The sequence below is a fragment of the Oncorhynchus gorbuscha genome, linkage group LG04 (assembly GCF_021184085.1).
Source record: "Oncorhynchus gorbuscha isolate QuinsamMale2020 ecotype Even-year linkage group LG04, OgorEven_v1.0, whole genome shotgun sequence".
Classification (NCBI taxonomy): domain Eukaryota; kingdom Metazoa; phylum Chordata; class Actinopteri; order Salmoniformes; family Salmonidae; genus Oncorhynchus; species Oncorhynchus gorbuscha.
This window is the reverse complement of record NC_060176.1, coordinates 11,489,134-11,506,873: the sequence shown is the minus strand read 5'-3', so window position 1 is coordinate 11,506,873 and position 17,740 is coordinate 11,489,134. Positions and strand designations below refer to the sequence as shown.

The 17,740-nt window shown below is 45.3% G+C and overlaps 1 protein-coding gene across 1 annotated transcript in view; it reads right to left on the bottom strand.

Moving 5' to 3' along the window:
* The window catches only part of LOC124033657 (leucine-rich repeat-containing G-protein coupled receptor 4-like), a 34,207-nt gene extending 17,890 nt beyond the window's left edge, over positions 1 to 16,317 (bottom strand). Inside the window, exons 1-2 of the mRNA XM_046345810.1 lie at positions 15,526 to 16,317; positions 2,260 to 2,331 (exon numbers count right to left, since the gene is read on the bottom strand). Coding sequence (XP_046201766.1) covers positions 2,260 to 2,331; positions 15,526 to 15,713 — 260 coding nt within the window. The 5' untranslated portion in view covers positions 15,714 to 16,317. The remainder of the gene's footprint in view (positions 1 to 2,259; positions 2,332 to 15,525) is intronic.
* Positions 16,318 to 17,740: the final 1,423 nt, after the last annotated feature.

Sequence of the window (17,740 nt, the reverse complement as noted above, 5' to 3'; positions counted from 1 at the left end):
AAGGACACGCTTCACCATCAAACACCCAAATCAATTTGGCTTCTCATGAGTCTTTGTCAATTATTAATTTCACAGCATTTTCATTGTTTCTCAGCAGCAAACTGTAGGCAAATAGGACAGTTTCATGCACATAAATCAAGCCTACTCCTTGACTCAATTGCACTAAGTTTGCGGCAACTGCAACTACTGACAATTATTTATTATTAATCTGGGACTCAAGTAACACATCTTCAGGTTTGAAAGCAGAGTAGGATTTATGTGCAAATTGGTTAGTGTGTCTGCTAGATTTATAAGGTACTGTAAACTTTACGTCCACAGTCTTGGAGCTGGTCAACGCCCACATGTCTACGGCCCAGCCACCACACACAGGCCTGCTAACAAATTGCTAGGACATCCTTCACATTTCAGGGTGAAGAACCTCCCCACCCATTCCCTTTCTCTCAACAAATTCAGAACACGTCCCCCTAGGCTTTGATGAAGGCAGAAGAATGTGCTAATCCTTGTTGAGGAAAGACTAAATCCTTCCCTTCTGTAGCACCACTCCCACAACCATTCTATTTCACTAAGAAAGTCACTGGTAGACAACATACACTTCAACATGAGAAGGTGAAGAGATTTGGAACACACACTCAGAGAGACAAATGTGTGCAGAGACACAGACAAATACACAAGCACTCAAACACAAATTGAAGGGGATGACTCCCCTACATCTCTTTATCTGTCAGCATGGTAGCTAGGCTGTGTTGTGCTTTGTTCAGGATGGGAGGTGTGTATGAAGGAGGGTTGCGTGACTATCAGAGAGGGAATGCTTCTCTCTGGGCATGTCCCCCTCTCTCTCAGTCAGCCCTCAGGGCTGGAGCTGTGGTTCAGTGACACAACACCACCCCGGGCTACAGAGCCATCCGCTCAGTTCACTCAAATGAAACATTATGATTTGTTTCAAGGATAAGGCTAAACAAACACAAATTAAAAACTAAAGACAGCTGTCAACAAAAAAGCATTCCGAAGCATGAATATAACTGCTAGGCCCTACAGTGCTGCTCAGTAGGGTTGGGCGGTATCCCAATTTTCATAGCGAGATACCGTTTCTGTACCACACCGGCAGTGCACACAATGGGAGCTAATTCAAACAAAAGAAAACTAGTTTTTTGTTTAGTTTTTTTGGGGCACAGAACAATTTAGGCAACAGGGATCCGGAGGGAAATGAATGTCTCTGCTGTGACCAAAAAGCTTGATCTTGACATTTAGCAAGCAAGTTAGCAAAACAAATGCGTAGCTGGGGCCCTCAGCCTGATATAATTGATTTTGGCACATCTTATATTTCTTATAGTTATACTTAAAAGCAGTGGCGTAACACGCACCCCATTTTTGAAAATGCACACACCCCAGTATTGAAAATGATACTGTAAGTATTTTGAAATATACCCCGGTATACGGTATCTCCCAAGCCTACTGCTCAGCTACAGAGCAGGATGGAACCCAGAGAACAGGTTTCACTAAGTATATATGACACTGGGCAGAGACCCCTGTCCCTGCCTGAAAGGTAATGTTGAGTGGTGGAGTGCAGCGAGGGTGCGTTTTTTGCCAGGTTGTCATGGAAACCATTGTTTTGCCTTCTTCCTTCCTGCCTGGCATTCCTCCACTTACAATGCGATGAAAAGTAAATTGCCCTTTGACAGAGCAGATGAAGTAGACCTAGTGTTCAGAAGAGAAGGGAGCAAAGACTTGTCCGAGATGATAGACACAGACAGGCTAAAATAACATGGGCACAGAAGCAGAATAATGTTAGCTGGTCATTTTGCATTCTCAGGGTGACATGTTACCTGATATCAGGTAGACAGATCTTATCTTTACTTCCAGCTCTGAACCAGACAGAGGGGTATTTCAAGAGTTTTAAAAAATGACAAAGATTAGATATGCTCATTGAATGGGTCCCAGAACTGAGACATGCGGTTGCCACCCTGCAAATTCTCAAAGAAAACACAATGAAAGAAAGTGAAATATCTCACATACATGTTCTCTGGAATCATATGTAGCCTATAGTCATGGTACATTTTGATAGCTATCATGATATAACTTGCCCTTTCTGAAAACACTGCAACTTAGCAGACTACTTTGGTGTTAGAGAAACTACAGGGTTCTTTATATCTTGTTGAGCAAACACATAATACAAATGGTCTGTTGTGGTTGAAAACCACTGATTATCTTATGCATGTGACAACAACTGTAGTGGGTAATGTAGAAGAGATTAATACTCACAGTTCTTCTAGATAGGGGAAGTTCTTGAAGACAAAAGCCGGGAGCTCTGTGATGTTATTCATGCTGATGTCACTGTAGAACCAAACAACATGCGTCATGATTGGATCAGTAATTCTCTCAGGTTAGAAAAAGAACACAGTCATGATTACAATTAAAATCTCAAACAATCAAGGTGGATTTATACTCCTAAAGATGCAACAACAGAGAATTGCAGAAATAGTACATAATGTTTGATGCCATGGTAGTGTGTAACAAATGTATCTTTTTGGGGGCATAACTATGAAGTAACTGCTCAGAAGCATGCTTTCAATACGGTTACATTGGTTTTCATGTCATGTAGATTGGTAGAGGGAAAGTTCAGTCATCTTCCCCAGCAGTATAATGATTCATTTGGGCCAAAACAGGTCCCCAGTAGTACTGTAAACCCTTGAAAAAACCCTTCTCGTATTGCCCAGGGGACGTTCACTTTTCCAACTCACTGCAGAGAAAGACAGGCATGTAGCGGCACGACAGCTATGCAGACAGCACTCACATTTCTTCCCCACCTGACTAATTCAGTATGTGACTTACATATAGTTGAAGTCGGAAGTTTACTTACACTTAGGTTGGCGTCATTAAAACTTGTTTTTCAACCACTCCATAAATGTCTTGTTAGCAAACTACAGTTTGGCAAGTTGGTTAGGACATCTACTTTGTGCATGACACAATTCATTTTCCAACAATTGTTTGCAAACAGATTATTTCACTGTATCACAATTCCAGTGGGTCAGAAGTTTACATACACTAAGTTCACTGTGCCTTTAAACAGCTTGGAAAATTCCAGAAAATGATGTCATGGCTACAGAAGCTTTGGATAGGCTAATTGACGTCATTTCAGGCAATTGGAGGTGTACCTGTGGATGTATTTCAAGCCCTAACTTCAAACTCAGGGCCTCTTTGCTTGACCTAATGGGAAAATCAAAATAATTCAGCCAATACCTCAGAAAAATACATTGTAGACCTCCACAAGTCTGGTTCATTCTTGGGAGAAATTTCCAAATGCCTGAAGGTACCACGTTCATCTGTACAAACAATAGTATGCAAGTATAAACACCATGGGACCACGCAGCGATCCTACCGCTCAGGAAGGAGATGCGTTCTGTCTCCTAGAGATTAATGCACATCAATCCCAGAACAACAGCAAAGGACCTTGTGAAGATGCTGGAGGAAACAGGTACAAAAGTATCTATATCCACAGTAAAACGAGTCCTATATCGACATAACCTGAAAGGCCGCTCAGCAAGGAAGAAGCCACTGCTCCAAAACCGCCATAAAAAAGCTAGACTACAGTTTGCAACTGCACATGGGGACAAAGATCATACTTTTTGGAGGAATGTCCTCAGGTCTGATGAAACAAAAATAGAACTGTTTGGCCATAATGACCATCGTTATGTTTGGAGGAAAAAGGGGGGAGGCTTGCAAGCTGAAGAACACCATCCCAACTGTGAAGCACTGGGGTGGCAGCATCATGTTGTGGGGGTGCTTTGCTGCAGGAGGGACTGGTCCACTTCACAAAATAGATGGCATCATGAGGCAGGACAATTATGTGGATATATAGAAGCAACATCTCAAGACATCAGTCAGGAACTTAAATCTTGGTCACAAATGGGTCCAAATGGACAATGACCCCAAGCATACTTCCAAAGTTGTGGCAAAATGGCTTAAGGACAACAATGTCAAGGTATTGGAGTGGCCATCACAAAGCCCTGACCCCAATCCTATAGAAAATGTGTGGGCAGAACTGAAAAAGTGAGTGCGAGCAAGGAGGCCTACAAACCTGACTCAGTTACACCAGCACTGTCAGGAGGAATGGGCCAAAATTCACTGGGCCAAAACTTATTGTGAGAAGCTTGTGGAAGGCTACCCGAAACATTTGACCCAAGTTAAACTGTCACATCCTGACCATAGAGAGTCCCTATTTTCTATGGTAGAGGGCGTGACTGGGGGGTTAGTCTAGTTTATTATTTCTATGTGGGGTTCTAGGTTTGTTTTTCTATGTTTGTGATTGTGTATGATTCCCAATTAGAGGTAGCTGGTAATCGTTGTCTCTAATTGGGGATCATATTTAAGTAGCTGTTTTTCCCACCTGTGTTTATGGGATATTATTTTGAGGTAGTGCACGTAGAATCTCTGTAGTCACGGTTCGTCGTTAGTTTATTGTTTATTTGTCTTTATTTGTTATAAAGTGAAACTAAGTAATGTGGAATTCAACATCTGCTGCGCAAACAATTTAAAGGCAATGCTACCAAATACTAATTAAGTGTATGTAAACTTCTGACCCATTGGGAATGTGATGAAAGAAAGAAAAGCTGAAATAAAATCATTCTCTCTACTATTATTCTGACATTTCACATTCTTAAAATAAAGTGATGATCCTAACTGACCTAAGACAGGGAATTTTTACTCTGATTAAATGTCAGTTATTATGAAAAACTGAGTTTAAATGTATTTGGCTAAGGTTTATGTAAACTTCCGACTTATACTGTATGTAATGCATAGAGAGTAACCATGGGCAAAATTGTGATCGAATCCAACTGAAGTTCTAGGAATTGAGAGATTGTTATATTAGGCAGGTTTAGTAAAGATTGTAAACTGATTGCAGAAGGATCCTAAAGCAGCCAACAGATTAAGGCACATCCAACTTCCAATAAAAATGACACAGGCTATAGTATAAAAGGACTGGTATGGTATGACACCATAGCCATTCCCTTGTGTTCAACAACTCCACAGAGAGTACCTTTTAACTTTGGGCCACTCATCTTGATTAGGAATCCTTTCATCGGGTTCAAAGAGGAGCCCATAGACACCAGATGTTGGAGTTGAATCGAAACAGGACTGAAAAAACATCCTGCGTTTGATAATGAAGCGACCCCCCCCCCCAAAAAAAGGGTCCATCTTGAATTTCACTACCAGCCGTCCCCAAAGTTTTGCAAGTGTGTGCATGTAGGACTTTGGACCCTTAAAGGATAATATCGCCCACCACACTCCCACCCCCCATGTTTCTAACTACAAAGGCCCCCAACAGAAGCCCTCATCGTCCCTGCAATCTATCTTTCCCATCTCCAGGTTACCTAGCTTATCCAATTTCCTTCTAGGCTCTGTACAATGGAGCTTCCACCTTGATCCACCCCCCTCTTTACCCCCCTCCCCCTACGGACTCTCCTTGGGGCGTTGTGTGTTCGGTGGTCCCTCCTTTGGATACATTATGTCTTGCTGACAGCACCCCTACACCTGCACCCTGTCACCATCTTCCACAGGCTGTTGGCTGCCATGGTCAAGAGTGCAGGCAGCCACAGGGACAGGATGAAAGGGTGGTCTGTGAATGCTGTCACCCTCCCTCCCAGCTCCTTTAGTCATCAGGGGACCTGCCTATCCTACATAGAAATACAGCTGTGGTACATATAGAAAAAACAGCACTCTTTCTGAAGCAAAACAGTTACATGCCCACTGTTTTTAGGGTATGAAATGTCAACATGACATCAAATAATGCAAAGGTGTCACTTTGGGCTCATATCAGCCTTGGTGGGAAACGGAAAGAATCACATTTCCAGCAAGAGTTGCCAAAGGTTTCACTTCTCAAGCGAGATTTCCCTACATTTTAAAAAAGAGATCGGCGACAAAGACATCCTTCAAAACACTAATCACATCCAACAGAGGAAAGTATGGGGAGCAGGCAGCAGAGGAAATTATGGGGAGCAGGCAGCAGAGGAAAGTATGGGGAGCAGGCAGCAGAGGAAAGTATGGGGAGCAGGCAGCAGAGGAAAGTATGGGGAGCAGGCAGCAGAGGAAAGTATGGGGAGCAGGCAGCAGAGGAAAGTATGGGGAGCAGGCAGCAGAGGAAATTATGGGGAGCAGGCAGCAGAGGAAAGTATGGGGATGGGGAGCAGGCAGCAGAAATTATGGGGAGCAGGCAGCAGAGGAAAGTATGGGGAGCAGGCAGCATTATGGGGAGCAGAGGAAAGTATGGGGAGCAGGCAGCAGAGGAAATTATGGGGGCAGGCACCAGAGGAAAGTATGGGGAGCAGGCAGCAGAGGAAATTATGGGGAGCAGGCACCAGAGGAAAGTATGGGGGGGAGCAGGCAGCAGATGGGGAGCAGGCACCAGAGGAAAGTATGGGGAGCAGGCAGCAGAGGAAATTATGGGGAGCAGGCACCAGAGGAAAGTATGGGGAGCAGGCAGCAGAGGGAAAGTATGGGAGCAGGCAGCAGAGGAAAGTATGGGGAGCAGGCAGCAGAGGAAAAGTATGGGGAGCAGGCAGCAGAGGAAAGTATGGGGAGCAGGCAGCAGAGGAAAGTATGGGGAGCAGGCAGCAGAGGAAAGTATGGGGGGGAGCAGGCAGGCAGCAGGAAATTATGGGGAGCAGGCAGCAGAGGAAAGTATGGGGAGCAGGCAGCAGAGGTATGGGGAGCAGGCAGCAGAGGAAAGTATGGGGAGCAGGCAGCAGAGGAAAGTATGGGGAGCAGGCAGCAGAGGAAAGTATGGGGAGCAGGCAGCAGAGGAAAGTATGGGGGAGGCAGGCAGGCAGCAGAGGAAATTATGGGGAGCAGGCAGCAGAGGAAAGTATGGGGAGCAGGCACCAGAGGAAAGTATGGGGAGCAGGCAGCAGAGGAAAGTATGGGGAGCAGGCACCAGAGGAAAGTATGGGGAGCAGGCAGCAGAGGAAAGTATGGGGAGCAGGCAGCAGAGGAAATTATGGGGAGCAGGCAGCAGAGGAAATGGGGAGCAGGCAGCAGAGGAAATGGGGAGCAGGCACCAGAGGAAAGTATGGGGAGCAGGCAGCAGAGGAAAATGGGGAGCAGGCAGCAGAGGAAAGTATGGGGAGCAGGCAGCAGAGGATTATGGGGAGCAGGCAGCAGAGGGTATGGGGAGCAGGCAGCAGAGGAAATTATGGGGAGCAGGCACCAGAGGAAAGTATGGGGAGCAGGCAGCAGAGGAAATTATGGGGAGCAGGCAGCAGAGGAAATTATGGGGAGCAGGCACCAGAGGAAAGTATGGGGAGCAGGCAGCAGAGGAAATTATGGGGAGCAGGCACCAGAGGAAAGTATGGGGAGCAGGCAGCAGAGGAAATTATGGGGAGCAGGCACCAGAGGAAAGTATGGGGAGCAGGCAGCAGCAGGCACCAGAGGAAAGTATGGGGGGCAGCAGAGAAATTATGGGGAGCAGGCACCAGAGGAAAGTATGGGGAGCAGGCAGCAGAGGAAATTATGGGGAGAGGCACCAGAGGAAAGTATGGGGGGGAGCAGGCAGCAGAGGAAAGTATGGGGAGCAGGCAGCAGAGGAAAGTATGGGGAGCAGGCAGCAGAGGAAAGTATGGGGAGCAGGCAGCAGAGGAAAGTATGGGGAGCAGGCAGCAGAGGAAAGTATGGGGAGCAGGCAGCAGAAGGATGGGGAGCAGGCAGCAGAGGGTATGGGGAGCAGGCAGCAGAGGAAAGTATGGGGAGCAGGCAGCAGAGGAAATTATGGGGAGCAGGCAGCAGAGGAAATTATGGGGAGCAGGCAGCAGAGGAAATTATGGGGAGCAGGCAGCAGAGGAAATTATGGGGAGCAGGCAGCAGAGGAAATTATGGGGAGCAGGCAGCAGAGGAAATTATGGGGAGCAGGCAGCAGAGGAAAGTATGGGGAGCAGGCAGCAGAGGAAAGTATGGGGAGCAGGCAGCAGAGGAAAGTATGGGAGCAGGAGCAGAGGAAAGTATGGGGAGCAGAGGAAAGTATGGGGAGCAGGCAGCAGAGGAAAGTATGGGGAGCAGGCATGGGGAGCAGGCAGCAGAGGAAAGTATGGGGAGCAGGCAGCAGAGGAAAGTATGGGGAGCAGGCAGCAGAGGGTATGGGGAGCAGGCAGCAGGAAAGGGGAGCAGGGCAGAATGGGGAGCATGCAGAGGAAAGTATGGGGAGCAGGCAGCAGAGGAAAGTATGGGGAGCAGGCAGCAGAGGAAAGTATGGGGAGCAGGCAGCAGAGGAAAGTATGGGGAGCAGGCGGCAGAGGAAAGTATGGGGAGCAGGCGGCAGAGGAAAGTATGGGGAGCAGGCAGCAGAGGAAAGTATGGGGAGCAGGCAGCAGAGGAAAGTATGGGGAGCAGGCAGCAGAGGAAAGTATGGGGAGCAGGCAGCAGAGGAAAGTATGGGGAGCAGGCAGCAGAGGAAAGTATGGGGAGCAGGCAGCAGAGGAAAATGGGGAGCAGGCAGCAGAGGAAAGTATGGGGAGCAGGCAGCAGAGGAAAGTATGGGGAGCAGGCAGCAGAGGAAAGTATGGGGAGCAGGCAGCAGAGGAAAGTATGGGGGCAGCAGGCAGGCAGCAGGAAAGTATGGGGAGCAGGCAGCAGAGGAAAGTATGGGGAGCAGGCAGCAGAGGAAATTATGGGGAGCAGGCAGCAGAGGAAAGAGGAAAGGAAATTATGGGGAGCAGGCAGCAGAGGAAAGTATGGGGGCAGGCAGCAGAGGAAAGTATGGGGAGCAGGCAGCAGAGGAAAGTATGGGGAGCAGGCAGCAGAGGAAAGTATGGGGAGCAGGCAGCAGAGGAAAGTATGGGGAGCAGGCAGCAGAGGAAAGTATGGGGAGCAGGCAGCAGAGGAAAGTATGGGGAGCAGGCAGCAGAGGAAAGTATGGGGAGCAGGCAGCAGAGGAAAGTATGGGGAGCAGGCAGAGGAAAGTATGGGGAGCAGGCAGAGGAAAGTATGGGGAGCAGAGGAAAGTATGGGGAGCAGGCAGCAGAGGAAAGTATGGGGAGCAGGCAGCAGAGGAAAGTAAGCAGGCAGCAGAGGAAAGTATGGGGAGCAGGCAGCAGAGGAAAGTATGGGGAGCAGGCAGCAGAGGAAAGTATGGGGAGCAGGCAGCAGAGGAAAGTATGGGGAGCAGGCAGCAGAGGAAAGTATGGGGAGCAGGCAGCAGAGGAAAGTATGGGGAGCAGGCAGCAGAGGAAAGTATGGGGAGCAGGCAGCAGAGGAAAGTATGGGGAGCAGGGGGAGTATGGGGAGCAGGCAGCAGAGGAAAGTATGGGGAGGGAGCAGGCGGCAGAGGAAAGTATGGGGAGCAGAGGAAAGTATGGGGAGCAGGCAGAGGAAAGTATGGGGAGCAGGCGGCAGAGGAAAGTATGGGGAGCAGGCGGCAGAGGAAAGTATGGGGAGCAGGCAGCAGAGGAAAGTATGGGGAGCAGGCAGCAGAGGAAAGTATGGGGAGCAGGCACCAGAGGAAAGTATGGGGGGGAGCAGTATGGGGCAGGCAGAGGAAAGTATGGGGAGCAGGCAGCAGAGGAAAGTATGGGGAGCAGGCAGCAGAGGAAAGTATGGGGAGCAGGCAGCAGAGGAAAGTATGGGGAGCAGGCAGCAGAGGTTGTTGTCAAGTCTCAACAGAGCACCTTTAAAACTCCCTGGGAATTCACTGCCAATACAAGTAAATAGAGACATACAGATCATCTTTACTCAGAAACAAATGTCAGCTAAAAAGATACATGATACCTTTCCTAAATCACTTTTGGGTTCAACGACAAAATCTACACCTTTTAAACAATTTTTAAAATAAGCAATAATTCATAATCTCTGCTATGATGCAAGATGAGAATAAATATACTATCTCAGCATTATCTCAAAGCCAACCACAACCTCTCCATGGTAAGAGGGTCAAAAAGAGGTCCACCCTGTTCAAGTCTCTGGCAAGTGAGAAATTATACTTGTTATTTAGTGGCTTATTGTGTGGTCTCTGATGGTTGGATCATGGTTTTAGAAAGGTTTGTGGTCATAAGCACATCCTTTGGTGCTGGGCTAATAAAGACGGCCTACACACTGTTTATGCCCCCAATTCACTGACAACGTTTGGATCCAAAACGGATCTTGGTCAGAATGATTTTAACCTGAGCTCAGCATTAGCTTCCCCCTCACAATTACACAGGCCACTGGTGTTTGTCCACAGACCAGACAAGGAGCTCAACAAAGCCACACAACAACCACAGAGCTCCACATTACAGACAGATAAATATACATGGAAAGATTGCCAAGCAGTGCAAAGCCAGACCAAAAAGAGATTCAAATTAAAGTGACTCCAAAACCAAGGCGTGTATATGTGGTATGTGTGTGGGCGGATCAGACACTGGCTGGCATGGAGCCATGAGAGGGAGGGGAAGCTACCGTGCCAAGAACAGCAAGAATTGACAGACAGGACAACGGCAGATAACTAAGATAGAGATTTGGGGGAAAAGGTTACTATGTCCTTCCTTTGAAGATCTCTGGGCGCAGAAGATGGCAAGTGTAAAAAGTATCTGATGTATCTCTGCAAGGGCTTTGCTTCAAGGAGGCATAGCCTTAGTTCAGATGCACCATGAATCTCAAGGTGATCTTCAAAAGGAGGACAACTTCACTTCTTCCATACCTTTTGGCAGTGTTTATTTAGCAGGCTAATGTAATCTAAATGAAAATCGATATCCTGCCGGTAGATCATTTGTTGAGGTAGAGAAGCCAAACCGGGCACCAACCCAACCACCTGCTACCATTGACTACCTCAGAAGTAAAGCAAACTCAGTAATGCTTTGGCTTTTTAGCCCCCTGGTTGTGGGAAAAAAATGCAGGTAACGGGTAACTATTTTCCCAGTCGGATGTTTCTTATTGATTAAAGAGGTGAAGGTGGTGAGAATTGAGGAAGATGGCTGAGGTTCCCTGACTGCCATGCTGGAAAGGAACAAGGGCACTTTGTATACACAAACGGGCAGAGTGTTCCACCATGGGAGTGCAGAGAAGGTCAAGCATTTACCACATGGGTCCTAGGGGAGACTGATTCGCTGTAGCTAGAGTGCAAACAACCAGCCTGCAATGCAAACATGTCAGTCCTAAAACAGTGAGAGACAGAGAGGGAGAGAAGTGATTGATATTGGTATGGGAGTTGTTGTCGTTGTAAACGTACTGTTATTTTGCTATTCAAGTGTATGTTTTTTATACCAATTTACAACATTGAATTGAACCAAGAGAAAGAGAGATATGACAGAGTATGTGATAATGTGAGAGCTGGAGAGGACTACGGAAAAATAGGATGAAAATTAGGAAGATAAGTGATCATAAGTAAAAGGGAGTGTGAGTTGTGTGAGAGAGAGAGAGAAATAGACAGAGCAAGAGGGGGGGGGGGTAAACATTCTACCATCTAGCAGTCATCCTGTTGGGGAGCGGAAACCAGTGACTAGCTCCTTTCACCTCTGCTGACCATGAACAAAAGTATCATTCAGCTTAAGATGGATCGAGGGCACCAATGGCGAGTGAGCTAGCTGGACCAGTGAGTGAAAGGGCATTAAGTCCCCCTATCCCCTCCCTCCCCTAAACTTGTGCTTGTTCACACTATGAAAGGACTTCAATTGAGATGAGATGTGAGAAGTGACCCCCTCCTACCCCAAACCCTCATGCCCCCCGCATGCACACATGAGAGCGAGAGTGCACACAGTCACCAAGCCCTCAAAAGACTGAGATGTTCTTTCGTCACTCGTATCTAGCAGAGATGCAGCAGGCATGCACTGTCAGAGGGGAAATTGGTGTACAGGGTGAGGGGGTTCCAGAATGTATTTCTCTTTCTCCCCACCTGTTGTCCTCAGGCAGGAGAGTCTCATTTTCAGCTGCCAATAAAAAACGTAATGTACACACCAACATGCTGCAGGCGGCTCCACCCCCCAGCCCACCTCTCCAACCTTCCCCTGGGCTGCTGGCTGGTGCCAACCCAACACTCTGATTTATGGACTGATAAAACAAAGGACACAGGCCAATTCCCATCTGTGTCAAATTCCGTAAGATTATGTAAATCAACAGATGCATAAATGTTAAAGTATTGTAGGATATTGCCAACGAAAGTGGCAATGTACAGTACTGTATATTATTTTGTGACTACGTATATGGGTTACTAATTTTGAAGAATGACGACACGTGAAATAAAAACTTGAAGTAACGCTCTCTAAATAACTACAAATGCAGGACAAGAGCAGGTCTAGTCATACCTCTGTCTGGAACTATTCCAATTTAAAAGGACATTCCACAATTCCAAGGACAGAAATTCAACAAAAAACCTGACTTTCAAAAGATGGAGTTAATGTCTGTGGCCCCATTTCTTTTACTTCTCTTCATAACATAACTGCTGCCCTCCATTCTCCTCTCTGCTTCTCTGTACAACAGATTCAGTACCTTCATGGGGTGGCAGGTTGTACTGGATGGAATCACAGCAGGAGGAAAATCACAAACAAAGCCAACCTTCTGGGAAACCATTCTCCCACCTCTGGGGACAGCCGGGCCTGCAATGTGCCTCTTGTAAGACTGCTGGACCTGTCTGCTTCTATCATTATCTGTGTGTGTGTGTTTATGTGTGTGTCAATTTCCCTGTCTCTTTCTGTCCATTAATCTCTCCCTTCAGTAATTTTCCATATCTCAATTTATCAAGCTCTTCACTATTTGCCTGTCTTGTTGATCCCCGTCTGTCTCTGCTGTTTCAGCAAAAAAAGCTTATAATTGCCACTAAACATCACAGCAGATGATGTGTACCCCAATTAATAGATTAAGTTGTTTGTTTGCTGACACACTAATGTAAAGTGTTACCAAAAATATATTTGATTAAATTAACATTATGGAGGTAAATATTTTGTTTAGTTCGTTAAACAAACATTAGCTCACTTCCGGTAAGGAGCATTACCAGCTCAGCACAGCCTCCCTGTGCATTAACTCTGACAAAAAGAGTATTTCTACAGCTGCGATGTGTCGCACTAATCCATCATGACCCCTGACCTCTCTACTCACCAAAACACAGAAGGAATGGAAAGAAGGGGAATTTAAGAGACGGAGAAGAGACATTGAATGGAGAGGGAGGGAGAGAAATAGAAAGAGAGAGACAGCTGCACTAAGGGTCAATTCCACATTAACATAGAAACATTTTTTACTTTAAAATGTATTTCAAACAAAAACCAATGATTGACCACTTTTGACAACGTCAAGTGAACATTTACTTGAAGATTTGTCAGTGGAAATTGCTAAGTAGTCCCTGTGCATAAAGTTGTATCATTTGTTTGCAATCATTGGTTTTTGTTTGACATACATTTTAAAGTGAAAAATCACTCTGTTGGCGTGGAATTGCTCCAAGGCAACCCGACAAATACTCTGAGGGCTTGAACTGAATATATCACATAGTTATGAGCTAAAAAGCTGTCACAAAGCATTTGGTTAACCCTTGCTCAGTGTAGGTGCACAAGAAGCCTTCACGCCCACACTTCCAGCCATAATACGTTGACTTGGCAATTGTAATACAATATTTGGGGATGTGTTGGTAACTTACACGCAAGAGCATGATGTTTGATAACAGCATACACTACACTGTGTCTTAGTTTACAAATTGGTAAATACCACGGTTTCTCTTCATTTTACCTGACACAAAACATCTCTACATTGGCAGTTTATTGGGTCAACTCTAGAGTGTGTGTATTTCTACAATTCTGCTGGATATTAATGAACTCAAGAAGTCAATCAAATGTACTTACAGTCCATGTGGTGTAATGTTCAGGCACCTAGGTGGAAATAAATATAAAAACCAACCCCTCAGCTGTGATGTTAAGTGAAGTAAATAAAGGTGATGGTGATATTGTATAAATGTCTCATTCAGTCTTGGATATGAAACTGTTCTGTATCAATACCCACTGGGCCCAGACGTCAATTCAACATCTACTTCACGTTGGTTCAACGTAATTTCATTGAAATGACATGGAAACAACTTTGAATCAACCAGTGTGTGCCCAGAGGGTAGTCTTCTCAAGGTCAGATCCTTCCTTCTTTTCCACATTAGGAAGCACATTTCCTTCATCCACCTTCAATAAATAACACATAGACCCTTTGACGCCCTTGGGCGGCTGCTCTGTTTATCATTAACTAAGACATTGTGAAACCTTTAAGGCTAGTTAACCAGAAATGTATTAACTATGTAGACCCAGTCTCAGTTTCTCCTCAGTTAGTAATGCTCTTTCTCTCTAGTAAGGTAGTGCAGAGCAACTCGCTTTTCTTGGTACAGAGACAAAGACAGATATGATGGCGGAATCACAGGGAATCCAGAAAAGAAACAGTCATCATTCCTTAAAATCAACTGTAGGCTAACTAAAAGAGCCATGTCATAGGGCTTTTGGTTTAGTTGTTATTTTGTGTTGATCACAACAGCTTTTTCCTTTCGGCGGTTCCTGAACAAGATTCAGAACATTTTTATTTTGTTAAGAATATAGTCTACAAATAATTTAACATTGCACATTTTCCCCATGTTGATAAGTTGCTTGAGCCACAATTTTGCAACTTAGGAAACTTTGGAAGGAAAGAAAATCAGACTTAATTATTACAGTAAAGTGTTACTGAACTGACACATTCCAGGGTGAATTCTGGTGTATCCCTGTAAGATGAATTTGAATCACTTTGTAAAGGACATGTATTGCATATGTAAAGGATATGTCATGCAAATATCAGAATACCAACCACAACAACTGTCTCTGAGATGATGGGTATGTGTGTCCACAGTGTTGTCTTTTAGGGATAGGCATGGGACTTTCTCTGCCATGATGTGAGTTGGTGAGTGGATCTGCATTCAGGACAGACACTCTGTGGCAGGTATAATCACAATCAATCGAGACCACAGAGCTAAGACAGGCCAAAGAATCAGCAAATGAAGACAGATCCACCTTCTTGCTTCACACGGGATGGGCTACTATTCCACATGTCCCTAAATATAAGTGACTGTAGTCTAAGAAAGTGAAAGTCCAGGTGCCAGGCCAAGGAATATGCTATAGCTTGTATGCTTTTCAGTGCAGTAAAATACTACGGTATAAGAGGGGTCATATCAAGGAAAGGTCAGCAAGTGAATGAGTTTGGACCAGCATGAAACATTTTGGCAACCATTGCATTAAAATAATAGCCTAGCCAATACTGTATATACTGTACCAACCTTCAATTTTATGGGCTACTTTTCTTCATTTTTTGTGCTTGCTCTCTCATACCAACCACAATAATGGGTTTGTTATCAGTTGAATAACTGATCCACAGCCCAAAGTTGTAAAAACGCACTCGATTACTTGGCTTCATTGACAGCCATTGTGCAAAACTTTGCTCCAGTATTGACGTGGAGAGGTGCCCCTCTCGAGTAACTAGTGGCCAATCTTACCATTACAAACACGTCCTAACCAGGGAGAGAGATTGATTCTAGGTTTAATCGTGTTTTATTACTCAGTTTCAATATGTGTTGATACTTACAGATAGTAGGTGAAGGCGCTTAGACCAGTCGGGACAGTGGTCAGACCTTTCCCAGAGCAATCGGCGCCTCCGTCCTCGTCGCAGCTGCATGAGGACGAACAAATAGCCGGAGTGGATTGTCCTTGACCAGCCGCACCATTCCGTAGTGAAAACAACCGCAAAAATATCCAGATGACAAACACGCGCATGTTCTTCTTCTGTTCAGACGGAGCAAAATGGCTTTACGTGTTTCTCTTATAAGGACATGTAGGCCAATTTTCATGTGACTGCTATGTTGTGATGGCTTGTCCAAGAAGCTTGAATACGTATTATGATTGATAGGTAGTCGACCACTTCAAGGATATAACATGTTAATGCATCAGTCCCACCAGACATATATCCTTAACTACCTCTGTCAAATCTGGGACATTTTCTTTACTCAAACAATGCGGTTTACCTTGCACTAAGTGTCCTCTTATTCATCCCGTGTGGAGTATTGGTCCCATAAAAATAAGTAGCACCCGTCCACACAGACGACAAAATTGGCACCTTTTGCTTTTTCCGTTTTCGTTGTCCCATTAAATCAGAAAACCAGGCGGATCCGTGCGTGGACAAAATAAGAAGCCTCAATACAATTCTCCAACCGAAATGGGAAACACTTGGTGACTTATTTTTGCTATCGTTTCCCTCCTGATTTGTTTCCTGTAGAAAAACACAGTCAGCTTTCAGCCATTCCTCACGTTTCCTTCCTTTGCTCCCTGCCACCAGCAGCCCGCTTTTTCTTGCTCACTCGGTAAGCACCCTGCCGGACAACCTGCCACACGATCTGCTGAATACAGTATGTTAATACTGACCTACATATTAATTATTTCACAACGTCACACTTTAGCTTTAGTACATTTACATTACATTTAAGTCATTTAGCAGACGCTAGGCAACATACTGCAATTAATAAGTTTGTAATTGTGTAACAATTAATTTAAATGGTCAATTAATTTCCACCTCAGTCCTTTCTTTGAGTGTGGTACCATCTCAGGTTAGTCCTTTTGTAGTAATTGGTCAATATCTGATATAATGGTAGGCTTATCATTCTTGTTTTAGTGAATTCCAAATGACTGAAATGTAGTTGTTATTAGATAAGCCTAATTGTCAGGTTATTATCATTTTTGCCATATGTTTTCTACCAATAATACTGTAGGCCTAAAATAAAGTGTAACCAGACAGTTTCTTCAACAACTACATGCCAGATGAAACTTGTTACTTAGCCTCCTCGGGTCAAATGTTATTTGTTTGATTACATAATTCTTTGTGTGGGTCCTGTGATTTGTTGAGTTGGAACTTGGGCCATACACCCTTTTCTTTAATTGAATCTTTATTTAACTAGGCAAGTCAGTTAAGAACAAATTCTTATTTACAATGACGGCCTACCGCGGCCAAACCCTCCTCTAACCCGGACGACGCTGGGCCAATTGTGCGCCGCCCTATGGACTCCCGATCATGGCCGGTTGTGATACAGCCCGGGATCGAACCTGGGTCTGTAGTGACACCTCTATCACTGCAATGCAGTGCCTTAGACTGCTGCGCCACTCAGGATTTCTGCTTGACTCCTGCCTCCAACAAGGGGGAATGTGAAAGTGTGACAACAATCCTGCCAGTAGAGTAGATACTTCTCTCCCAATGGTTTAAGAGTCGCTGTGCTAAATAGGACTCTATCTTCACCAACCGGGTGGCGGGCAAGGTACTTTGTTACTTGTCCATTGCTTCCTCCTCCAAGCGTTGCTCTTTTCTGTGGTTGGGCAGGCAATCCTCTGTGGCTTGTGTCAAAGCCTCTGCCGCAGAGGTGACCAGTGTGAGTTCCCCAGAGGCATGCAGACCTACAGTGGGTGCTGTCCAAGGTGCCATTCAGCCTGTTCAACATACAAATATATGGATAGTTTATGATACCGAAGAGGATAGTGTATGACATCATTAAGAAACGTTGTAGAACCAGCCATCTCTCCAAACTGAGTAGCCAGAGAAGAAGGAAACTTCTTAAGGATGCCACCATCAGCAATATCAGCTTTGAAAGAGACACATCATTCTACACATCATGCTCTGAGCATCATGGAATCAGGGCTGTGTTCTGTTTCATACCTGAGAGAAAAACTGATCAGCTCATTACACTTGTTGTTTGGGTCCACAGTGACATCAGCATGAATAACATCACAGAGCTCAGAGCATTCATTGTCAATAACTT